Raw genomic sequence first — 18,567 nt, 5'->3', positions numbered from 1 at the left:
CCCCAGCCAACTAGCCGGACTACTTTCATCAACGCCAAAACGAGGCTGGAACTCTGCTCACAGGACGCAGCAGGGGGTAAGAACATGTTCATAAATGATGTTGCTGATATGGGATGTCACACAGCTTTTTGTTTGTTTGTTTTTATTCAGTCACACAGTAAACAACAAAAGTGTTCAGTACAATCATAGCATTTATTAAGTGACTGAAAAGGCACAGGCTGAAGCCTAATGCTTATATTTAAGCCTGTCCTGTTAAACAAAATTAAGCTACCCATCAACCTATATTTTTACAAATACTAAAGTAAGAAGAAAAATTATAGTAAAAAGAGAAAAGACAAAAAAACAGAATTGCATCCAATAAAGTCAAAAATAGAAGAATAATGAAGCAAAATCATAAATAAACACAAAATCCTTCACAAATTATAAATACTTGTAGCCCTCAAAAATTGCTTTAGAATCCAAAAATGTTCTACAATTTCTTACATTTATATTAGCATCATTCCATAATGAAACCCCAACAACAGATATGCATCTCCTTTTCATTTCTTTTCTTTCATTCCTTTATGTCAAAAGAGGCGAACTATCCCTTTAAAGGAGAAGTTCGGGGGTCTTTTAAAAAAAAAAAAAAAACTTATTTCTGGCATTAAATATGTTCATCTACTCCCCGATAACAGTTTGGTGAAAGTCGGCGTCCTTCGGAAGATATTTAGATCACTGGAGATCGGCGTATATCCATATAACGGGAGAGAACAGGGCAGAGACAATACAGCCTCTAAATAAGGCGTTATCTGTCTTTATTTCACTAATACTTTAAGACCAATGGATGAATGAACGTGTACTATTGCACTGTTAGCTCAGAGCTGCCGTGTTGTTGTTATCGGGGGCCCTCGGGGGGCTTATAGGAAGCTTTCTACACACGCCGCGCGTCTACTGGGATGACGTCATCGCCTGCAGCACAGCTCATTTACAAGAAGAGATTACAAGAAAGTCTGGCTGCTTGGAAACAAAATGTCAAAAAATGGGTGTGAAGGAGTGCAACAAAGAGTTTCCGAGCATTAGATTGGAGCGATGGCAGCAGATATAAATGTCTGAAAAAGAAAAGGAGGTGTGAAAATGCTTCCTTCTCCAACAAACACTGGATCGTTCACTTCATAAAGTCTTACATGAGACCCCTTCCTGTGTGGAAATCTCAGACAATCGTCTTCCAGCCAAAGAGTCCAGCTGGAGTTTCACTGGATCCTTTTCTTTGTCAGACCTGTTTGCACGTCCCAGTCCTGCAAACACCTCGTCAGAGAACAGCCGAATGAAGCAGCCTCACCGTCTCCTCGTCTGCGTCTCTGTGTCAGACGTTAAGTGTGGTTTCCGTCACCGTGAATGAATCTTGACATTTTTGTTGTTGACTTCTTGGAACGCTCTCTGGGATCTCTGTTCTGCTGAGAAGAAGTGACTCAATCCTGACATTTTCTGTGTATTTGTGTTCTTTCAGAGACATGTTGATCACCGACTTGACTGCCGCATTAACCTTTGTGGAGCTGTGTGAAGAGGTGAAAACATTGTGCAGTGTTGCCAAACAGCAGCCCATCACGCTCAAGTGGATCGATGATGAAGGTGAATACTCCCCGTCAGTCTGCAGCTGCGTCCCGTCCTGAGGGCACATGCCGTATCCTCTTCATCTCCGTCTGAACCCTGGCTCTGAACAGCGGCAGCGTTGCCAGAAAGTCCATTTCCTGCCAGTTCAAAGGGCACCACTGCCACATCACAATGTGCAACTGGAATGATTTGGATTTGTTCCATTCAGTCTCTCAGATCGGCCTGGGTTGCCAGATCTGCTCAGGCTCCTGCACTTACACATGAGGTGCCCGCTTATCTGTTTAACAATAACAGGTTTGCTGTTGGCTACGGATGTTAAGTGCAGTCAAAGTAACTATGACTCATCTCAGCCAGTGAAGCTAATTCATGTTACATAATGATATATTGACTTAACTAACTAGAGTATTTGAGGAGTTTTAAATACTGGAAACTAGTGCTGGGCAACGATTAAAATGTTTAATCTAATTAATCACATGATTTCCCTGATTAATCAAGATTAATCTCATTTGTACGCAGAATCCAAAAATGAATCCAAAAGTAGTGTATAGCTTTTAGCATTTAGTTTTATTTTAAATGTGCTGCCATATGAATGAAAGTGCCATAACATTTGTTGTGCAAACACACTTTTAACATCAGCATCTTTCTGTAGTTTTTATGTAGAAGCCTCGCTCCACTGTCTGTTTCCTTGAATGACTTGCTGCTATCAGTTGTGTGTTTTGCCTTTAAGTGATATTTTAGACTGGAACTACTACGCTGAGAAGACAATAAGAAAAGTTTTTTTTTTAAATTATTTTTATTTTGAAATACGTGCTTTTATGTTGAAACAAGTAAAACAGGAAGTAGCGCCGGTTAGCTCCGTGAGCTTCACATCTGGTGCGGTGATGTTAGCTGCTAGTTTATCTTTATTTTATTACTCCATGCTTCGTGGTGTTTGGTGTAACTGTGTGAATGTGATGCGTTCAACAGACTTTTACAATAATAAAACCTGCGTTAATGCGCGATAACATATTTATCGGCGTTAAATAATGAACAAGTTAACGCGATAATAACGAGTTAACTCGCCCAGCCCTAGTTTTAAGTAGTTGTTTTTTTTTTTATTAATAGTGGAGCAGTAAGTCAAAGCTCATTAACTTTAAATTAGATTTAAGATTTATAGGTTAAACACCTTTCCTCAGCCATAGTCTTTCTGACGGAGAGAAAATCTCGGATCAGGGTTTATTGTCAATTCTGTTTTTTTTGTTGTTGTTTTTTTTTAACTTGTCGTCAAAGCATGTGATGCTCTCTTGAATCGTGTGTGTTTTTGTAGGGGATCCTTGTACCATCTCCTCTCAGTTGGAGCTCGATGAGGCTTTTCGGATTTACAATCGGACCAAGAGTTCAGGACTGCTGCTGCATGGTGAGTCTGAGCCTCCTTTAAATTAAACTTGACTAACATCCAAGTCCGCATTTCTCTTCTGGGGCTCTGATTGTACGGCTGTGACGGTACACCACATTAAGTGTACTGCTCTGTATGTAACAAGGGTTAATTTGGCTTGTGTATAATTCCACAAAATTATTGTTTTAATTGTTTTTATGACATTTATAAGATTAGTCAGGTGGAACTTTTGATTTCTTTTTTGGTTTCTGTACCTTCTTTTATGGGGGAGCAACATTTGTGACAAAAGACACGGTCCCGCCAAAACTCTTCCTCTTTTTTGTGATGTTCGGTGAGGAAAGGTGGAGGAAAATAAAGACCTTTGAAAGAGGAAATAAATAAATAAATAAAAAATGCAACCGGTATGAAACCTCTGCGTTGTGTTAAGGTTAATGGAGACCACACCGCTGCTCTTTCAAAGATCTTTTTATTTTCCTCCACCTTTCCTCACTGAACATCACAAAGAGGAAGAGTTTTGGCGGGACCGTGTCTTTTGTCACAAATGTTGCTCCCCCATAAAACAATGTACAGAAACAGAAAAAGAAAACAAGTTCCACCTGACTAATCTTATAAATGTCATAAAAACAATTAAGACAATAATTTTGTGGAATTATACACAAGCCACATTAACCCTTGTTACATGTATACACTTGGAGTCCCGTTGAAGTGGTATTGATTACAATTGTGACTAAAAAATAAGTTCATGTGCTCAGTTGTACACTGTGAACTGAATTTAATTAGAAAAAAAACACTATTGTGGGGAGAAATCTGCAACATTGTTGAGGGTTGATCTACTTACTAATTTCAGTATAAATGCAGGAGTTTAAAAACATGCTATTCTTTTATTAGATAAAGAAATGATGATCGAACACGGTTTAATGCTCATAGTTTTATTAAAGGAAGAGTTCTTTTCTGAATAAAGTGAGCTGCCTTTGAACTATCCGAGGAAGGATTCAGAAGGGTTGCTGTCATCACTCTTTCCTTCTGACGGCCACATGAAAAGCAGCAGGATGAAATGTTGTTCGCTTACCATCATATGAATGTTAACGACAGATGACGCTCAGTGGGGTCACATGGCACTGAAAGGATCGGATTAATGGCAAAATTACAATCAGACTGAGTTATTAAGTTTATGTAGACGCCTTAATCTGACTAAGAATTGGATCGGATCGGATTCAGACCCCGAGATAACTGGGTTGAAAGTCTCTCTAAACCTGCTTGTAGACGCTGAAGCTCGTGGTGAATCAGACTTTGCGTTCTGCGCATGCTCCAGATGTTTTCCCGGGGTCGTGACCCGGAAGTCAAAGGAGACGATATTCCTGTTGTTGTCGCCGTCAGAAAGAAACAAACAACGAGATGGAGAATGCTCCGTTGGGCATCGAGTTTGTGCAACAAGCAGCTCATCACAGAGCAAATGTAGAGGGACGTAGCTTCATCTGGCTCTGCGTTCTCCATCTTTCTCCAACGCCTGAGTTTGTTGTTGTTGTTGGTGGTGAGGAGGTCAACAGGAAGTGGCTCTATCAGCAACAGCTGGAATGGGTACAGCGCCACCTATCATACCGGGGTATGACACGCTTTGTGCCTCTGATCCCATTCATTCACCGCCACATATCCAAGGAGAATTACCCTCGCTCAGATAAGGAGCATAACCCAACTATAGCTGTAATCTAATTAATCTCACCATGTAGACCAACTGACTTCTGAGACGTGGGTCCGTGTAGATGACGGCGGATTTTCCTTTTGATATTGAAAAACCAAAAATAAAAGGGGAAACGGGAAACGACTCGTTTCTTATTTTCAAAATGATAAACGGAAAATTTAATTTGGATGAAACATTGATGCAAAAACTATGGCGTTGCACGAGTTTGCTGATTTTAATCTGGGAAAAACGAACTAAAACGTTTTGTTCTATTTCGAGGAGGAAAAAGCTTTTTGCTGATGGCAGCGACATGTCAGTGGACAACATGCAGAATCTTCTGTCCGTCAGTCGCTGCTCAGCGCTCCACCTCCTTACATTTCTCTCAGAAACCCCTGCATAAAGCAGCAGAAATATCACCACACGCCATTCCATTAGTTAGTTTTTCCCTGATTTAAAATCACCAAACTCGTGCAACGCCATAATTTTTGCATCAATGTTTCATCCAAATTATATTTGTGCGATAGGTAACGCAAGATTTCTTCTTCTCTTGTGGTTTTACGCACAGCTTCCGGGTCACGAACAAAAAAAAGTCCGACCATAAATAAATATTGAAAATCAAAAATTTCCCGTCTTTTTCAGATTCCAAGATTTACATTTTATCAGACAAACGAGACACACGTCACCCTTTAGGTCTGTTCTCTGTTAGTTTCCTCTGAGCCCAGCACGGGAACTGTGGAACAGGCTGTGTTTGAGGCCCGTTTAATGTATGCAGGCAGAACAAATTTGACTTCCAAATACATTATCTGGGTGTGTTCGCCTGAGTTTGAGTTATTCAAACTGTTTGCATGTACTTCAGTCAGACTAAGGCAATGATTTTTTTCTAAGACGATGTAAACGTATTAAGTAACCGATTCCACAAAGCGTGCAGGTTTTATAACAACAGTTCATCGCTCCATCCTTTCATTACTTAGTTTTTATTTGATTCTAAACAGTAAAATCATTAGTTCTGCTTTTGAACTTTTCTTTTTTTTTTGTCTTCTGCAGTCTTCCCCAGCATCCCAGAGCGGCCCGGCATGCCCTGCCCCGGAGAGGACAGTAAGTAATTCAGCTCTCCTTTCGGTTTCTAACCTGTACAGCCCTTTCTGAGCATGCTGTGTCGCCTATAGTTTTACCAGATGGGCGCCTGAAGTTAAATGCCAGCAAGATTCACTTCAGATGCTGACATTTTTCTGTCTGCTCCTACATAAAACTGCTTGAAAAATCACTCAATGAAATGATGTGGGAGCATAGCTGTTTTTCTGGAGGACTGTCCTCCAAATCTAACAAAGATTTAGTATTTTCATCATTAACATAACTGCAGTCTAAGACCCTGCACCCCACCGAGGCTGAATTTCTTTACATTTTGAATCATCCTCCCAACACAGACAAACAACGTGAACCAACCAGACAACTACAGGTAAAAGTAATGAAATAACTGTGATTCAGTGCAGAAGTTGAGCCATCGTCGTGATTACGTCCTTTTAAACTGCACATCGTAATGACTTGGAGGAGGAGGAGGAGGGGCGCTCATTAAAACGGGTTTCTGTGGGACAAAGATGGTGCTCAGCCAATTTCATGGCAGCCCTCCTTATCAGAGGATGTGATGTCTTCTTTTGCAAATTGGACAGTTTGTCAGAAGGACCCGGCAGCACCCGTAAAGGATTTGTTGTATTAACCAGATTCTCTCATGGAGGTGTGCACTTTGATTAACTTTGATGCACTTTGATGTGTAAAGTCAAAGAAATGAAACAGTAAGTAGACAGTAATTTATTATACCAATCAGTGTTTAGTTGCATGCATAAAAGCCAGTCGACACCTTTTAACACCATCTGAACCATAAATGAACCCAAATCAATTAGATTCGGATCATTTTCAGTGTGAACTGAGCACTAAAGCTCCTCTACACATGCTGTATTTCAGAGGCCGAGGCCCTTTTTTTACTCAAACTTTCCAAAATACCAGTCTGCATAAGAGGCAGTTCTTTACTTCCAACCCTGGAGTTAGAAGTATGTATCTTGGTGCAGCACTAAGGGTTATAGTCCATAAGGTTTCAAAGGTAATTCTGTTTGGCTGGATGAAAAAGTCACAGCAGCGATTTGAAACCTTTCCATCCAGTGTTATGGAAATTGTGCACAGAGTTACAGACAGACCAGTACTAACAAGAGAAGGGGAGATGCTGGCTGTGTTCGAAACCGCATGCTTCTCCTACTACTCCTACTAACTTTAACTTTTTTTAAGTTCCCGGATGCATACTAGATTCTCCGAAATGTTGGGTATGCATCATGAGGTTACTACTCATACTCAAACTACCCAAGATGCAACGTAACGTGACGTCGCCGATCGTCATTTCCTGTCAAAACGGCAGTTTCAAGCTAGCTACAACGAGGGTAGGTTCACTTCCTGTTTTCAAAACAAAAGCACCAATTGTATGGTAATGGCTTTCCCAATGATAAAAGGCAACGGGTATTTTATTTTGTGAAAATAACCGGAAGTGCTTTGCTCACTGCGGCTAGCTTTAGTAGCGCCAAATTCGTGGGAACAAAATTGTAAATAGCCGGTATTTTGTCAGGTTTTCAACACGTTGGGGATCTAAACGACTACTTTCTCGCCTGAAAATGTTTCAAATGTTGCTAAAGTTGACAGAGTTTAGAGCTTAAGAGAAATCAGCTTCAGGCCGGCTGATTTCGGCTCGGGCAGGAGCAAAATGCATTGTGGGTAAACCCTCTGCATACTGCCTGATCGATGAGTATGCGGTTTGGAACACAGCCCTTGTCTGGTTGTCTTCTGTGAAAGATGTTCTTGCTCGATGTTCTTGACCTTGCAAATGGCCACATACACCAAAATCTGGGGTCACAACGGTTGCTTTGGTGGCGTTATCGGCTAGATGCGAACCTCCTGATTTTTGTAACCTTCCTAAGAGATCTGCAGGGAAGAGAGTGAGAGCAGGTCCACCTGTAAAACAACCCGAATGATCCGTTCAAAACCCACAAAGCTGCCCGTACAGCGACTGTTACAGAAAGAAATCAGAGCTAATTGCTCTTAAAATTGAAACGGGGGAAGTTGAAAATGTGTTGTTGCATTCTGGACTTCTTGTACAACGACTTCTAGTTCTACTCCTGCAACGCAGGGTGTCGTTTCCTCTGCAGCGCCTCCTACTGTACAGGATGAACACTGCACTGCTAGCATGAATGTGTTGAGGTCACAACACGTCTGCACAGTGATCAATCTGTTGAGCATATTAGTCGCTTCAGAGGTCAACAGATTCATTGGTTTGGCTGATTGCTGTCGTCCTCCGTCATCTCTGCCGGTCACATGCAGTCGGCTTGTTCCAGCTTATTTTTTTTTAGCTTTTTAATCTATCAGAAAGGAGAAGTGTGCACTCATCAACTCAGCTGGCAACAGCCGGGCTTCTGAGATAATTTGTTGATCATCGTGTCATCATCATCCTTATTCTAGAGCTAATGGTTTTATGTTGCTCAACACTTTTTGAGTTTTTAATTATCTACAAAAAATGAAATGCAGTTACAGCACAAAGACATGATAAGGGAGTTTGAGGTTTACTTTGGACCGCACGACTTTGAGCCCCTTTTAAGCGCCATGCTTCCTAATTATGACTTTGGAAATTTCATACCTGGGAGCTCAAGTTCCCAACTATGAGAGGAATGAAAAACTAAACTAAACTAGCAACGAGGAGAAAAGAGGTTTCCTTTCTCCATCAAACTGAATTTCTTTCCCATCGGCACCAGGACCGAAGGCTGCTTCTGTGAAGAGAAGCGAAGCAGCTATCCATCCGCTATCAGCTATCTATCACAGTCCCGTCTTTATAATGTGAACGTTATAAAGGTTCAGAAATCCTCGGACTCTTTGTGTAACCTGCACAAACACAACGATTTGCCATATTAGAAATCACAAAGAAGAGTGGCAAAGACTGAGCCATCCATTTTAAACAGAGTGTTGAAGCAGAAATGACTCATTCAAAATTCAAACTACGTTAAATTAAGTTTTAACTTTTCAAGCATACACTTCCACAAATTATTATCTATGTATTTCGTGACGAATTTGAGTTGCATGTTGCTCTTTAATGGGATAGTTCGCCTCTTTTGACATGAAGCTGTATGACATCCCATATCAGCAACATCATTTATGAACATCTTCTTACCCCCTGCTGCGTCCTGTGAGCAGAGTTCCAGCCTCGTTTTGGTGTTGATGAAGGTAGTCCGGCTAGTTGGCTGGGGTTTAAAAAAAATAAAGTGTTTCTCAAAACAATATGCGTTCAACAGAGTAATACATTTGCATCACAAAATCGTTCTCCAGGAAAAAGTCAGACCTCACAATCGCTTGGCCCTATTTTCTCTCCCTTCATATCACTGCCTACAGCCGCACCTGTTACTGTGTTTGCTGCTCGGTCTGCACTTCGGTCTACACAGCAGGCAGTGATACGAAGGGAGAGAAAATGGTATAAATGATATTGCTAATATGGGATGTCATACAGCTTCATGTCAAAAGAGGCGAACTATCTCTTTAAACTAAGAGTCTGATTAAACTGACCTTTGCGGTGGCCTGTTGGTGGCTCCTGAAAGTGATCATCGTTGATCAGCGTTGTTAAACGTTCTCACCAACTTGACGGAGAACATGGCGGGGGCTGAATTTATCGGCCCATGTCGGGTATTTTTGGTATTTTGGGTTGGCCCAGCAACGAGCTTATCGACTGAGCCGTGCACACCTGCAGGGAGCGTCTCCCCACTCTGAGCTGTGAGGCTTTACACCTGTTAATGCTCGGCTCTGTTGCTCATGTTGCTGCTGCTGCTGTGTTCCTGCTGCCACATTCTCTCATGTTGTTTGCTGCACGCCCTCGCTGTCTGTTTGCTGTGACAGCACGTTTCAGCAGCTGGTGGGCTGAGTGTGTGTGTGTTTGTGTTTTAATGGGAGGGCAGCCCTGTGCTTTTTCCTCAGGCAGACCTCTGGTGTAATGTTTGAAGAGCAGAGTGCGACTGCCATTCTGTTGGTAGGTACTGAAAGCACCACATGCACAAACTTCAGCCTTGTTCTGTTTGTGAAGCTTCGCTTGCTGTTCGCCGTGTAATATTGCAACTGTACCGGTAATAATCGTGGCTTCCTGCAGGGGTTTTTGCTTCCATCTAAACCTAATTTGCTTGCTGGTGATTTACAAGTGGAAAGAGGAGTAGAGGACACGAGAGGGTGGAAAATAAGAAGAAGAAGTGGAGGATGGAGGGAGGATGTTATTCGTTTGTGCGTTTTTTAAAGGCTGACGCGTATCTCCTGATTAAAATTAAGAAGAACTCATTTGAAAAAGGATCAAATGAACTTGATTAATTGATCTTAGCTTCAAGTCTTGGCTGGTTCTGCAGGTATGTGTGTGTGTGTGTGTGTGCAGGATGCAACGAAAACTCAAACATTACATTATCAGTGGTTTAATGATGCCAGAAGCAGAGGATTTCTGTTGGTTTAATGAGCTCATGTAACAATGCATAACTATTGGTTATGTGCTGGTTGTGCTTTTGCTCGACTGTGTTCCTCTTTTAAAGACTCCCAGTATCCTGACTTGTCATGTGTGTCAGAAGGTTTTACAGCATCTGAGCGGAGCTGAGGGTTTACAGCTGTAGGCCTCAGCTGGTGGATTTAAACCCATGGCTGATTTACATGTTCCTCCAGCCCAGCTTACTGAATAAGGACGAGGTGCAGAGTGACAGGCGAAGCCTTTTTAAGGCACCGAGAGGTTATTTTAAAGAATATAGATTTTTTTTTTTGGACTTTAAAAGATATAAATAACAATCAGTCCAAATTGAGGCAGTTTTATTTCAGAATGATTATGTTGGCCTTCCGAAGCTACTCGATGGGAATTAAATTGTACATTTGGGAAGCGAACCCTTCCGCTTTGAGGCGTTCCTCTCTAAACTGTGAACATTAGCCTCTTGACATTACTAAAAATGAGGGGGGGGTTACCAAATTGATGTGAACGAGTCCCCCGGGGGACCGTGGATACTGATGCACCAGACGTGGGATTCCCATCAATATACGCGTATCTCCTGATTTAAAATTAAGAAGAATTCATTTGAAAAAGGATAAAATGAGCTTGATTAATTGATCTTAGCTTCTACTAAAGCACAAGTCTTGGCTGGTTCTGCAGGTATGTGTGTGTACAGGATGCATTTCTCAGTGATTTAAGGAACAAAAACTCAAACATTACATTATCAGTGGTTTAATGATGCCAGAAGCAGAGGATTTCTGTTGGTTTAATGTTTCAATGAGCTCATGTAACAATGCACAACTATTGGTTATGTGCTGGTTGTTCTTTTGCTGGACTGTGTTCAACTTCCAGTTTATTTGAAAGAATATAGATTTTTTTTTTTGGACTTAAAGATATAAATAACAATCAGTCCAAATTGAGGCAGTTTTATTTCAGAATGATTATGTTGGCCTTCTGAAGCTTTGATGAGGCGTTCGTCTCTAAACTGTGATCATTAGCCTCTTGGCTAAAAATGAGTTACCAAATTGGTTTGAACGAGTCCCCCGGGGGACCGTGGATACTGATGCACCAGACGTGGGATTCCCATCAATATTTCAATGTTGAACAAAATGGTGTGAACAGCGCTGCCTCCTCTAAAAATAGTCTTTTTTTTCTTTCCATTTGCACCCCTTTAACTGCCCTGACTCCACTCTCAGTTTGCAGGAGCAACTCTCCTCTTGCTGTTTTGTGCCAGAAAGTAATCCGTCTTTGTGCCGTCCAACAGCTCAAAGCATTTGCTGTCAAATCAATCCTGATGAGATGCAGTTTAAAAGCTCCACAGGAACTCAAGTTGTTTTTTTTCATTTTTTTCTTTTTTTTTAGTAAATTTGCAAAACAACCCGAGAAGTGATTTGCTGACGTGAAAATCTTGTCTGTAAACCGACACGAGAAACAGTGGAGCTGCCGGCAGAGAAAGCTCCCACTGGAAGCAGCTTATTTAAAGAGTGTGTGAGCAGCGAACAGACCCCCCTCTGTGTGGAGAGAATGATGGAGGCTGGGAGGAGGTGGAAAAGCTCAAATCCTGGATGATGTGCTCAGTGGACAGAGGCTGCCCTGCCTTGCACCGGATTCTCCACCACCATTAAGCCCCACCCATCCCCCAGCCGACCCACCCTCCTCCTCCCACTGCCACCACTTTCCCCCCCCCAACATCCCCCTCTCTTTCTCTCAGCTGTGTGGCACCGCTGTCTCTCCAGGGAGGAGCCTCCGGCACTGCTGCATCGCACAAGAAAACAGAGGCGGGCGGGCGGGCCAGGGACGCCGCGTGGAAGTCAAAGACAGACTGTGTTAATATACAAGACGGGCACTTTATTTATTTATTTATTTATTTTTGCCTGTTTTTTTGGCAAAAAAAAGAAAGAAAAATAGATAAATCTACGGCTTCATCGAGGGCAATTCTGTAAGCAGAAAGGGGGGGATCTGAGAGAAAGAATAAAGCAGCGTGACTCTATCAGCTGTGAGGAGGTAGAGGGGAAGAAAAGGGTGAGTGAGTGAGTGAGTGACAGAGGGAGGAAATAATGAAATAAATCCCAGGGAGGAGAGGGAGAGGGAGAGAGGAAAAGAGGGAGGGATCAGCAGAGAGAAAGCGGAGGGGATGTAGCGGTGTGTATCCTCGCCGGCTCACCACATATCCACACATGCACATACACACACATACATGCACACACATAAACATTTAGCCTGGATGCTGCGCCGATAGAGGTGGAGATAAAGGAAAAAGGCAAACCGGTGAGCTATCCGTCTGACATCTATCCTGCGTCCTTGCATCCATCTTTTCATCTTTTCATCAGCCCATCTTTGTGTGCTCACCAAACCCAGAGACAATGGATCTGGATGAGTGTGTCCTTGCCTGCGTTGCATCTCATGATGTGTGTGTGCAGGAGAGATCTGCCTGTGATCAGCGTGTGTGTGTGTGTGTGTGTGTGATTGATTTATGTCTTTATGGCTGATCACGCTGCGGGGCAGAGACTGTGTACATGCTACCTGCTAGCTGTGTTAGCATAGCTGCTGCCTGGCTCTCTGCACTGTACGGCTGTCTGCTTGGCAGCGCGCTCAGAGGCTGCACCTGCCAATGAGTGCGACACGGTGTTGGTGTGCATGCGAGGGTGACGGTTGCATTGTAATTGTGCAGCCTGGCTGACAGTCGTATATTATTGAGATGTGTTGCAGTGAGTGGCATCCACCTGATGTAGCGTCTGTGATGCAGGATGATTGCACATTAGAGCACCGTTCCACTAGTTGTCCTCGAAGCCTCGACTCGAAATGGACTCTTTTAACAGTTTAAATGCTTTATTCATCATCCTGAGAATGTATTTCTGCGAGAAAACACGCTGTTCTTAGAAATGTATGTACTGTGAAAATGGTTTGAAGACCAAATATGGGGCAAAGTAGAGGCGCCTCCTTAAAATATCTTCCTTAAATGAATCCGATGCAACCGAAATCCCATCCACGGCACACGAAAACAAAGTGTTGCTTTGTCTCCGTCAGTCACGATTCGGATACGTCTAAATTTGCGTGTGCGTGTGTTTGTGGAAACATGCCAGGGGATGCTTGACTTGGTTGGGATGCGTCGCTACGGAGGATCCTCAACAAATGACCAGCACAGAACCTTAAATGCTATGTTTTCCATTTGCTTCCATGTGTAAGTTTCACGAGGGCATCGAGGGGAGAGGACTGACCGTCCCAGTTTGATTCTAATTTAATTATCTTGGCCGGGACAACAGTGAAACCCACATTAAAACAACTAATGTGTGTTTCCAGTGTCTCTGAAGAGGATTTATTAACTTGGAGATAGGAGCCTTGGTGATGTCATTGTCTCGGGCTGGACTTGGAGAAAAGATTTTGAACACTCTATGAATGTTGGGATTGACAGAAACGAGTGTTTATCAGGCAGAAAATGTGTATTTAAACGCTTTAGAATTTAAATTTGGTAATCTGAACCAACTGAGGGCTTCAGCTTCCACTCCATGTTTCTCAGCTTTATCTATAATAATACACTGCAGGATCTTTTTTTAATGGGTCATCCTAGTTTTTAGTTTGAATGAGTCCAAAGCATTCTACCTGAGCGGGCCAAAGCTTCCCATGCATGGACATGATATCATTCTGAAGTAGAGTTTGGTATAATGGTGATTACAGCACAGCCTCTCCTCAAAACAAGTGCACATGCTATTCTCCTGCTCTCCATCCTCTTTGTGTGGGATGGTTCTTTTCATATAAATATTTGGGCCCCACATGGTCGGCCACACGGGGATCCTTTGGACCCTGGTGAACTGGTGCGGGCGACCAAACTGGAGTTTTAAATGTGTGGACTGATGCTTTCTTTTGGAGGGGAACTAATGGAGTGATTTACTGTGACTACTTCGCTTGAGACTGTTTATATATTCAGAACTATCAGATATTAGTCTGATAATAAAGCTGATTTGTTCTGGCAGACTTTGTGCTCATGTTAGGTGATATCTCTTCCACCGACCCTTATTATGTTCTTTTTTTTTTTTTGCCAAAAACAAATCTGCCATCCTGATACAGATTCAATTAATTTAATTTTTATTTATATAGCGCCAAATACAACAAATGTCATCTCAAGGCACTTAAAGATGCTGCAGTTAACTGTTTCTTGGAGCTATGGGCTCAACACTTTTAATTTCTATTGAAAAATAAGTTAAATTCAAGTGTGATATAATGAAATATTAACAATGGCCTTCAGATACACCTGCAGCTATTGTGCTAATCTCTTGAGGAATTCTGAAGATGTCACAACAGGAAAAGAAAAAAAAAGGATAATTTGGGGTGGGCTGCACCATCGAGGTCCTTGTCAGTCTGGACAGGGATCCAGTTTTTTTCCCCCAAACAGCCGGCTTAGTGCTCATCCCTCACGGCTACGCTTCATTGTGCGGGTGACGCTTGGTTTTAATTGCTAAAGTGCACTCCTCTGATGCTGGGCTGGTTGGTATTGGCTCGTCCCATTTCACTCTGGAAGTGTCTTTGCCTAAAGTGACGGAACACTTTGGCGTTCAGCTTCCCTGACCTTGGCTTGCTCTCTGCGGTGAACACAGAACTGGAGTTTCACATTCGACAGGCTTTGTCTGGTTCGGGGTGGGTCGGGGGGGGGGCATTTACTGCTGCTTTGAGCGGCGGTGTACTGTGCAGTTTGAGTCATCCTGTGTATTGATCCCAGCGCCGTTTCCAAAGGTTTATGAGCCTGAGAAAAACTGTGCTGCGTGTGTGTGGGTTTGGATGTTTTCTTCCTGTGTGTGATTTATTTATTTTTTTTTTTTTGCTGACTGGACGCCGACCTATTAATAGCACTTAACGGATAAAGCTCGGCCGAACGGCTCAGTCTGCAATGCAGTCGCAGACATGTAATGCTACACAACAATACATCTGCTTCCATTTCCTCTTGTTAGTGGACGTCAGTGTTTATCAGTGCACATAAGCTCCTACAGCTCTCTTCTTGCTGTCTGCTGTGGGGCCCAATGGGACTGCATTATGGAGCTCCAGTCAGCCTGTAAGTAGTTGAACTAGTTAACTAGAGACCATCAAACTCAATGGACTGCTGCCTTCAGTGTCAGCCCGACTGTGGAGCAGAAAACCTCTCTAAAGACAAAACGGCATCCATTTTTCTTCCCTCGGATCCTGTATGGTACCCTTACACACCGCATATCATCTTAAATCATCACAGTACGTTCACACAAGTACAAAAAAAACAAGCATAAGAGGATATCTACCAACTAAAGGCTCCGTCTTTGTCACTGCCAGGCTTTTTGTTACTCATTACTTAACCTTGGAGCAGAAAGTTGTTCAGAATGGCCTGGTGTCATTGCTGGAAGGCATTTTAGCCCAGCAAGTGAAAGGCTTTTTCATCCCGATCGCATCAGATAACGCTCCAATTTATAAATGGGCCTTTGGACACATCGGTGCCAGCCTCCGGGGATTAATCCGAAAGCTGAAACAGTTTACATTTGTGAATAAGTGATCAGAGCGCTCGCGTTTTTTTACGGCTTGTTTGGATCACGCATTGATTAGCACGGATCTGCATCAACATTTTTGCACTCTTTGCTTGAGAAGCCACTCAAAGAAACGTAATTAAAGTTTTCAGAATTTCACGCTGGCGTTGTACGCGAGGGCCTTCGGCTGTCATCCTGCCTCAGTGCTCTGGCGATTGCAATGGAACATGCAATGATTTTGGGTCTGTTTAGTACCGGCAAACTGCGGGATTACATAAACTCATCTGCCCTGACTTAGAAACAAGGAAGGGGGAAGCTACTTTCAAAATCTAATTTCAGCATCCTCATTACTTGTTTTAAGTTGTTGCCACTGATGTAATCCTCTTGGATGCCTCAATTCAGATTTAATCTGATTGCCTCTGTCGGTGGTGGATTCCCTTACCTCCAGGAGCCTAAAAAACAAATCATACACTGAAAAACGCTTCGCTTTAAAGGATTTTAGATGGTCCAAGTATGATTATCCATTAGGATTGTATTAATTTCTTATTAGGTTTATATTTATTTTCCTAAAATCAGGTTATATCAGCCCTTGCTGTTTCCTCGGTCAAAACTAAAACTAGTTCTTTCTTCCAGGTGAGGAACTAAACAGTAAAATGACTACAAACCTCCAATTTAAGCAGCCATTGCAGTTAACGACTCCACTTCACAAATGAGTTTATGTTCTGTACGTGAACAGTTGTTTACAGCCTCTCTGATCATCTGAGGTCCACATGTTCTTAGATAATCATGATAAATAAAAAAATAAGAATAAGAAATAAGAGTTTTTAGCCATGGAAGCTGAAGTCGGACGGTAAACACAGAAACACACGACCCCTGTGACGATGATTCCATCTTCCTTTCATAGTACCTCCACCTACCTTCCTCCTGGTGAGCGTTACAAATTCCCGTTGTATATTTTGACTTTGCCTTTTCTTATTTAAGGTTTCTGACACCCACATATTTCCAGTGTGGAGTTTGTGCTGCCGTGATCTTTTGACTCAGGCTGGACAGAGTTCATCCATGTGGGATGTTTCTGTTTCTGTTCATTGTGTCTAATGTCGAAGACCCCCTAAGGACCCCTACTAGAGGTACCTTTTCATGTGGGTTAGGGTTGTGAGTTTTTACTCGTGGCTCCCCTCCTACGCGACTGATTAGCCGCCGTGGAGTTTGGTGTAGAAGCCAAGGGGGCTACAACTCAAGATCTGGCTGGGTAGATGCTGCGTGTGATGTCATGGTTTTGAAGTAAATCAGGAGGCCGTGGGAAACTTTGTGCGATTTGAGTTGTGTTCAAATCGATAGACACAGGGTCCACACATATGTATGTTATGTGCTGCAAGGGGGGGGGGGATAATTAAACGTTTATTAAAACACTTCAAAGTTATTTTCTAAACTGTGGCATGGACACCCAGACTTATGGTTAGGGGCGGGTCCTGTGACCCTTAGGGTAAGGGTATGTGGAAGAAGACTTCAATGGAAAACCTCACTGGAAAAATGATTAAAATTATATTAAAAAAATCAGAATTAATTTTCCAAATTGTGGCATGGATAGCCCGACTTAAGGTTGATTTTATGGTCGTCGACGGAGACCCTCCAGGAGATGCTCACCATTGCTTGCGTGCGTCGGCCAAAATTCCTAGCTATCCGTCGACCCGACGGAGACCCCAAGGGTTGTGATTGGTCGGCTAACAATATCATTTCCGCAATCACTTTTCCAGTTAGTTAGTTCCCTCCTCTCGCAACAACCACACCGCTATTTTTGAAAGAGTTTACTGTGTGAACAAAAGTATTTGTATTTCAATATCAACAAGCTCCAACTCCAACAACAGTCTTTCTCTCTCGGTCGCCATCGTTCACTGTGAGGAGTGGAACGGAGCCGGAAGGTTAACAATCAATCAATGACTTTCACGATGGACGTCGCAAGATTAGGTCGTTTAACGTAGAGACGCCTGCTGATCGGGAGGTGAACTGCCTTGCGTATCTGACATCTCGACGGAGAACTTCGAAAGGTTTAAAGCCTCTCCGTGACCACGGAGACGGATTGCGACGGAAAAGCATACTGAGGCCTTTAATGTTAGGTGTTTAGTCCTGTGACCTTAGGGTAAGGATCCAGTGAGAGGTAAAGGTATATAGAAAGAAACCTCAATGTAAGATTAACTCTTTAACCATAAAGTAAGTAGAAAACTTATGCAAAAGGGGGGAAAAATGTATGAGACCCTGTGAACAATGGAACAGTGGTATCACCATAGTGTAATCTCTAGTGTACTAACTCAGTTAATACCCCAGGTGTGCTGGAGCAGGGAAACATGGAAAACATGCAGGGCAGTGTGCCTTGAGGACCAGGGTTGGGAAACACTGGGCTATACCATCCAATTTCTAAGAAAAAAGTATTCTCTTAAATGTTCCTTAAACTTTAATTTGATCATTCTGTTCATCACTTCAAAGTTGAGATGGAAAAAAATAATAGAAAAATATAGAAAAAAAATCCCTATATCTGAGAATAAAGACGCATCGCATCATGCTAACCAAGAAAGAGTTGGTTGTTAGCCAGAGGAAGTGGAGGAGAGTAACTGCAATGTCTGACCCATCCCGACTGCACCCACCTCAGTCTGTGAGGTTTAATGTCATGTGACAGGGTGTCGTTCTGCAGGGTCTCTAACTGGCATGCAGTGCTCACGGTCCGTCACGTCTCACGTGAAGTCGGCGCTGCGCCGCGGCACGTTAAACGGATATATCACCTACTGTCCCAGGTGCAGTGCATCATGGGTAAGTGCTGACCAAAACAACAGAATGCTGCTGCTCTTCCAGCTGTAAACAAGCACTGTGTCCAGGGATTCGGTTATAAACAGTCTTTTTGTTTTCTTTTTAATTAAGAAGG

The 18,567-nt window shown here is 42.7% G+C and overlaps 1 protein-coding gene across 2 annotated transcripts in view; it reads left to right on the top strand.

Annotated features, from left to right (window-relative positions):
• The window catches only part of prkcz (protein kinase C, zeta), a 181,553-nt gene that overhangs the window by 13,539 nt on the left and 149,447 nt on the right, over positions 1–18,567 (top strand). For both annotated transcript variants that reach the window (XM_075476008.1, XM_075476007.1), the window contains exons 2-4: positions 1,487–1,608; positions 2,897–2,986; positions 5,688–5,738. In XM_075476008.1, coding sequence (XP_075332123.1) covers positions 1,487–1,608; positions 2,897–2,986; positions 5,688–5,738 — 263 coding nt within the window. The remainder of the gene's footprint in view (positions 1–1,486; positions 1,609–2,896; positions 2,987–5,687; positions 5,739–18,567) is intronic.

Source organism: Odontesthes bonariensis, chromosome 10, assembly GCF_027942865.1.
Source record: "Odontesthes bonariensis isolate fOdoBon6 chromosome 10, fOdoBon6.hap1, whole genome shotgun sequence".
NCBI lineage: Eukaryota > Metazoa > Chordata > Actinopteri > Atheriniformes > Atherinopsidae > Odontesthes > Odontesthes bonariensis.
This window is presented reverse-complemented; position numbering and strand designations above follow the sequence as displayed.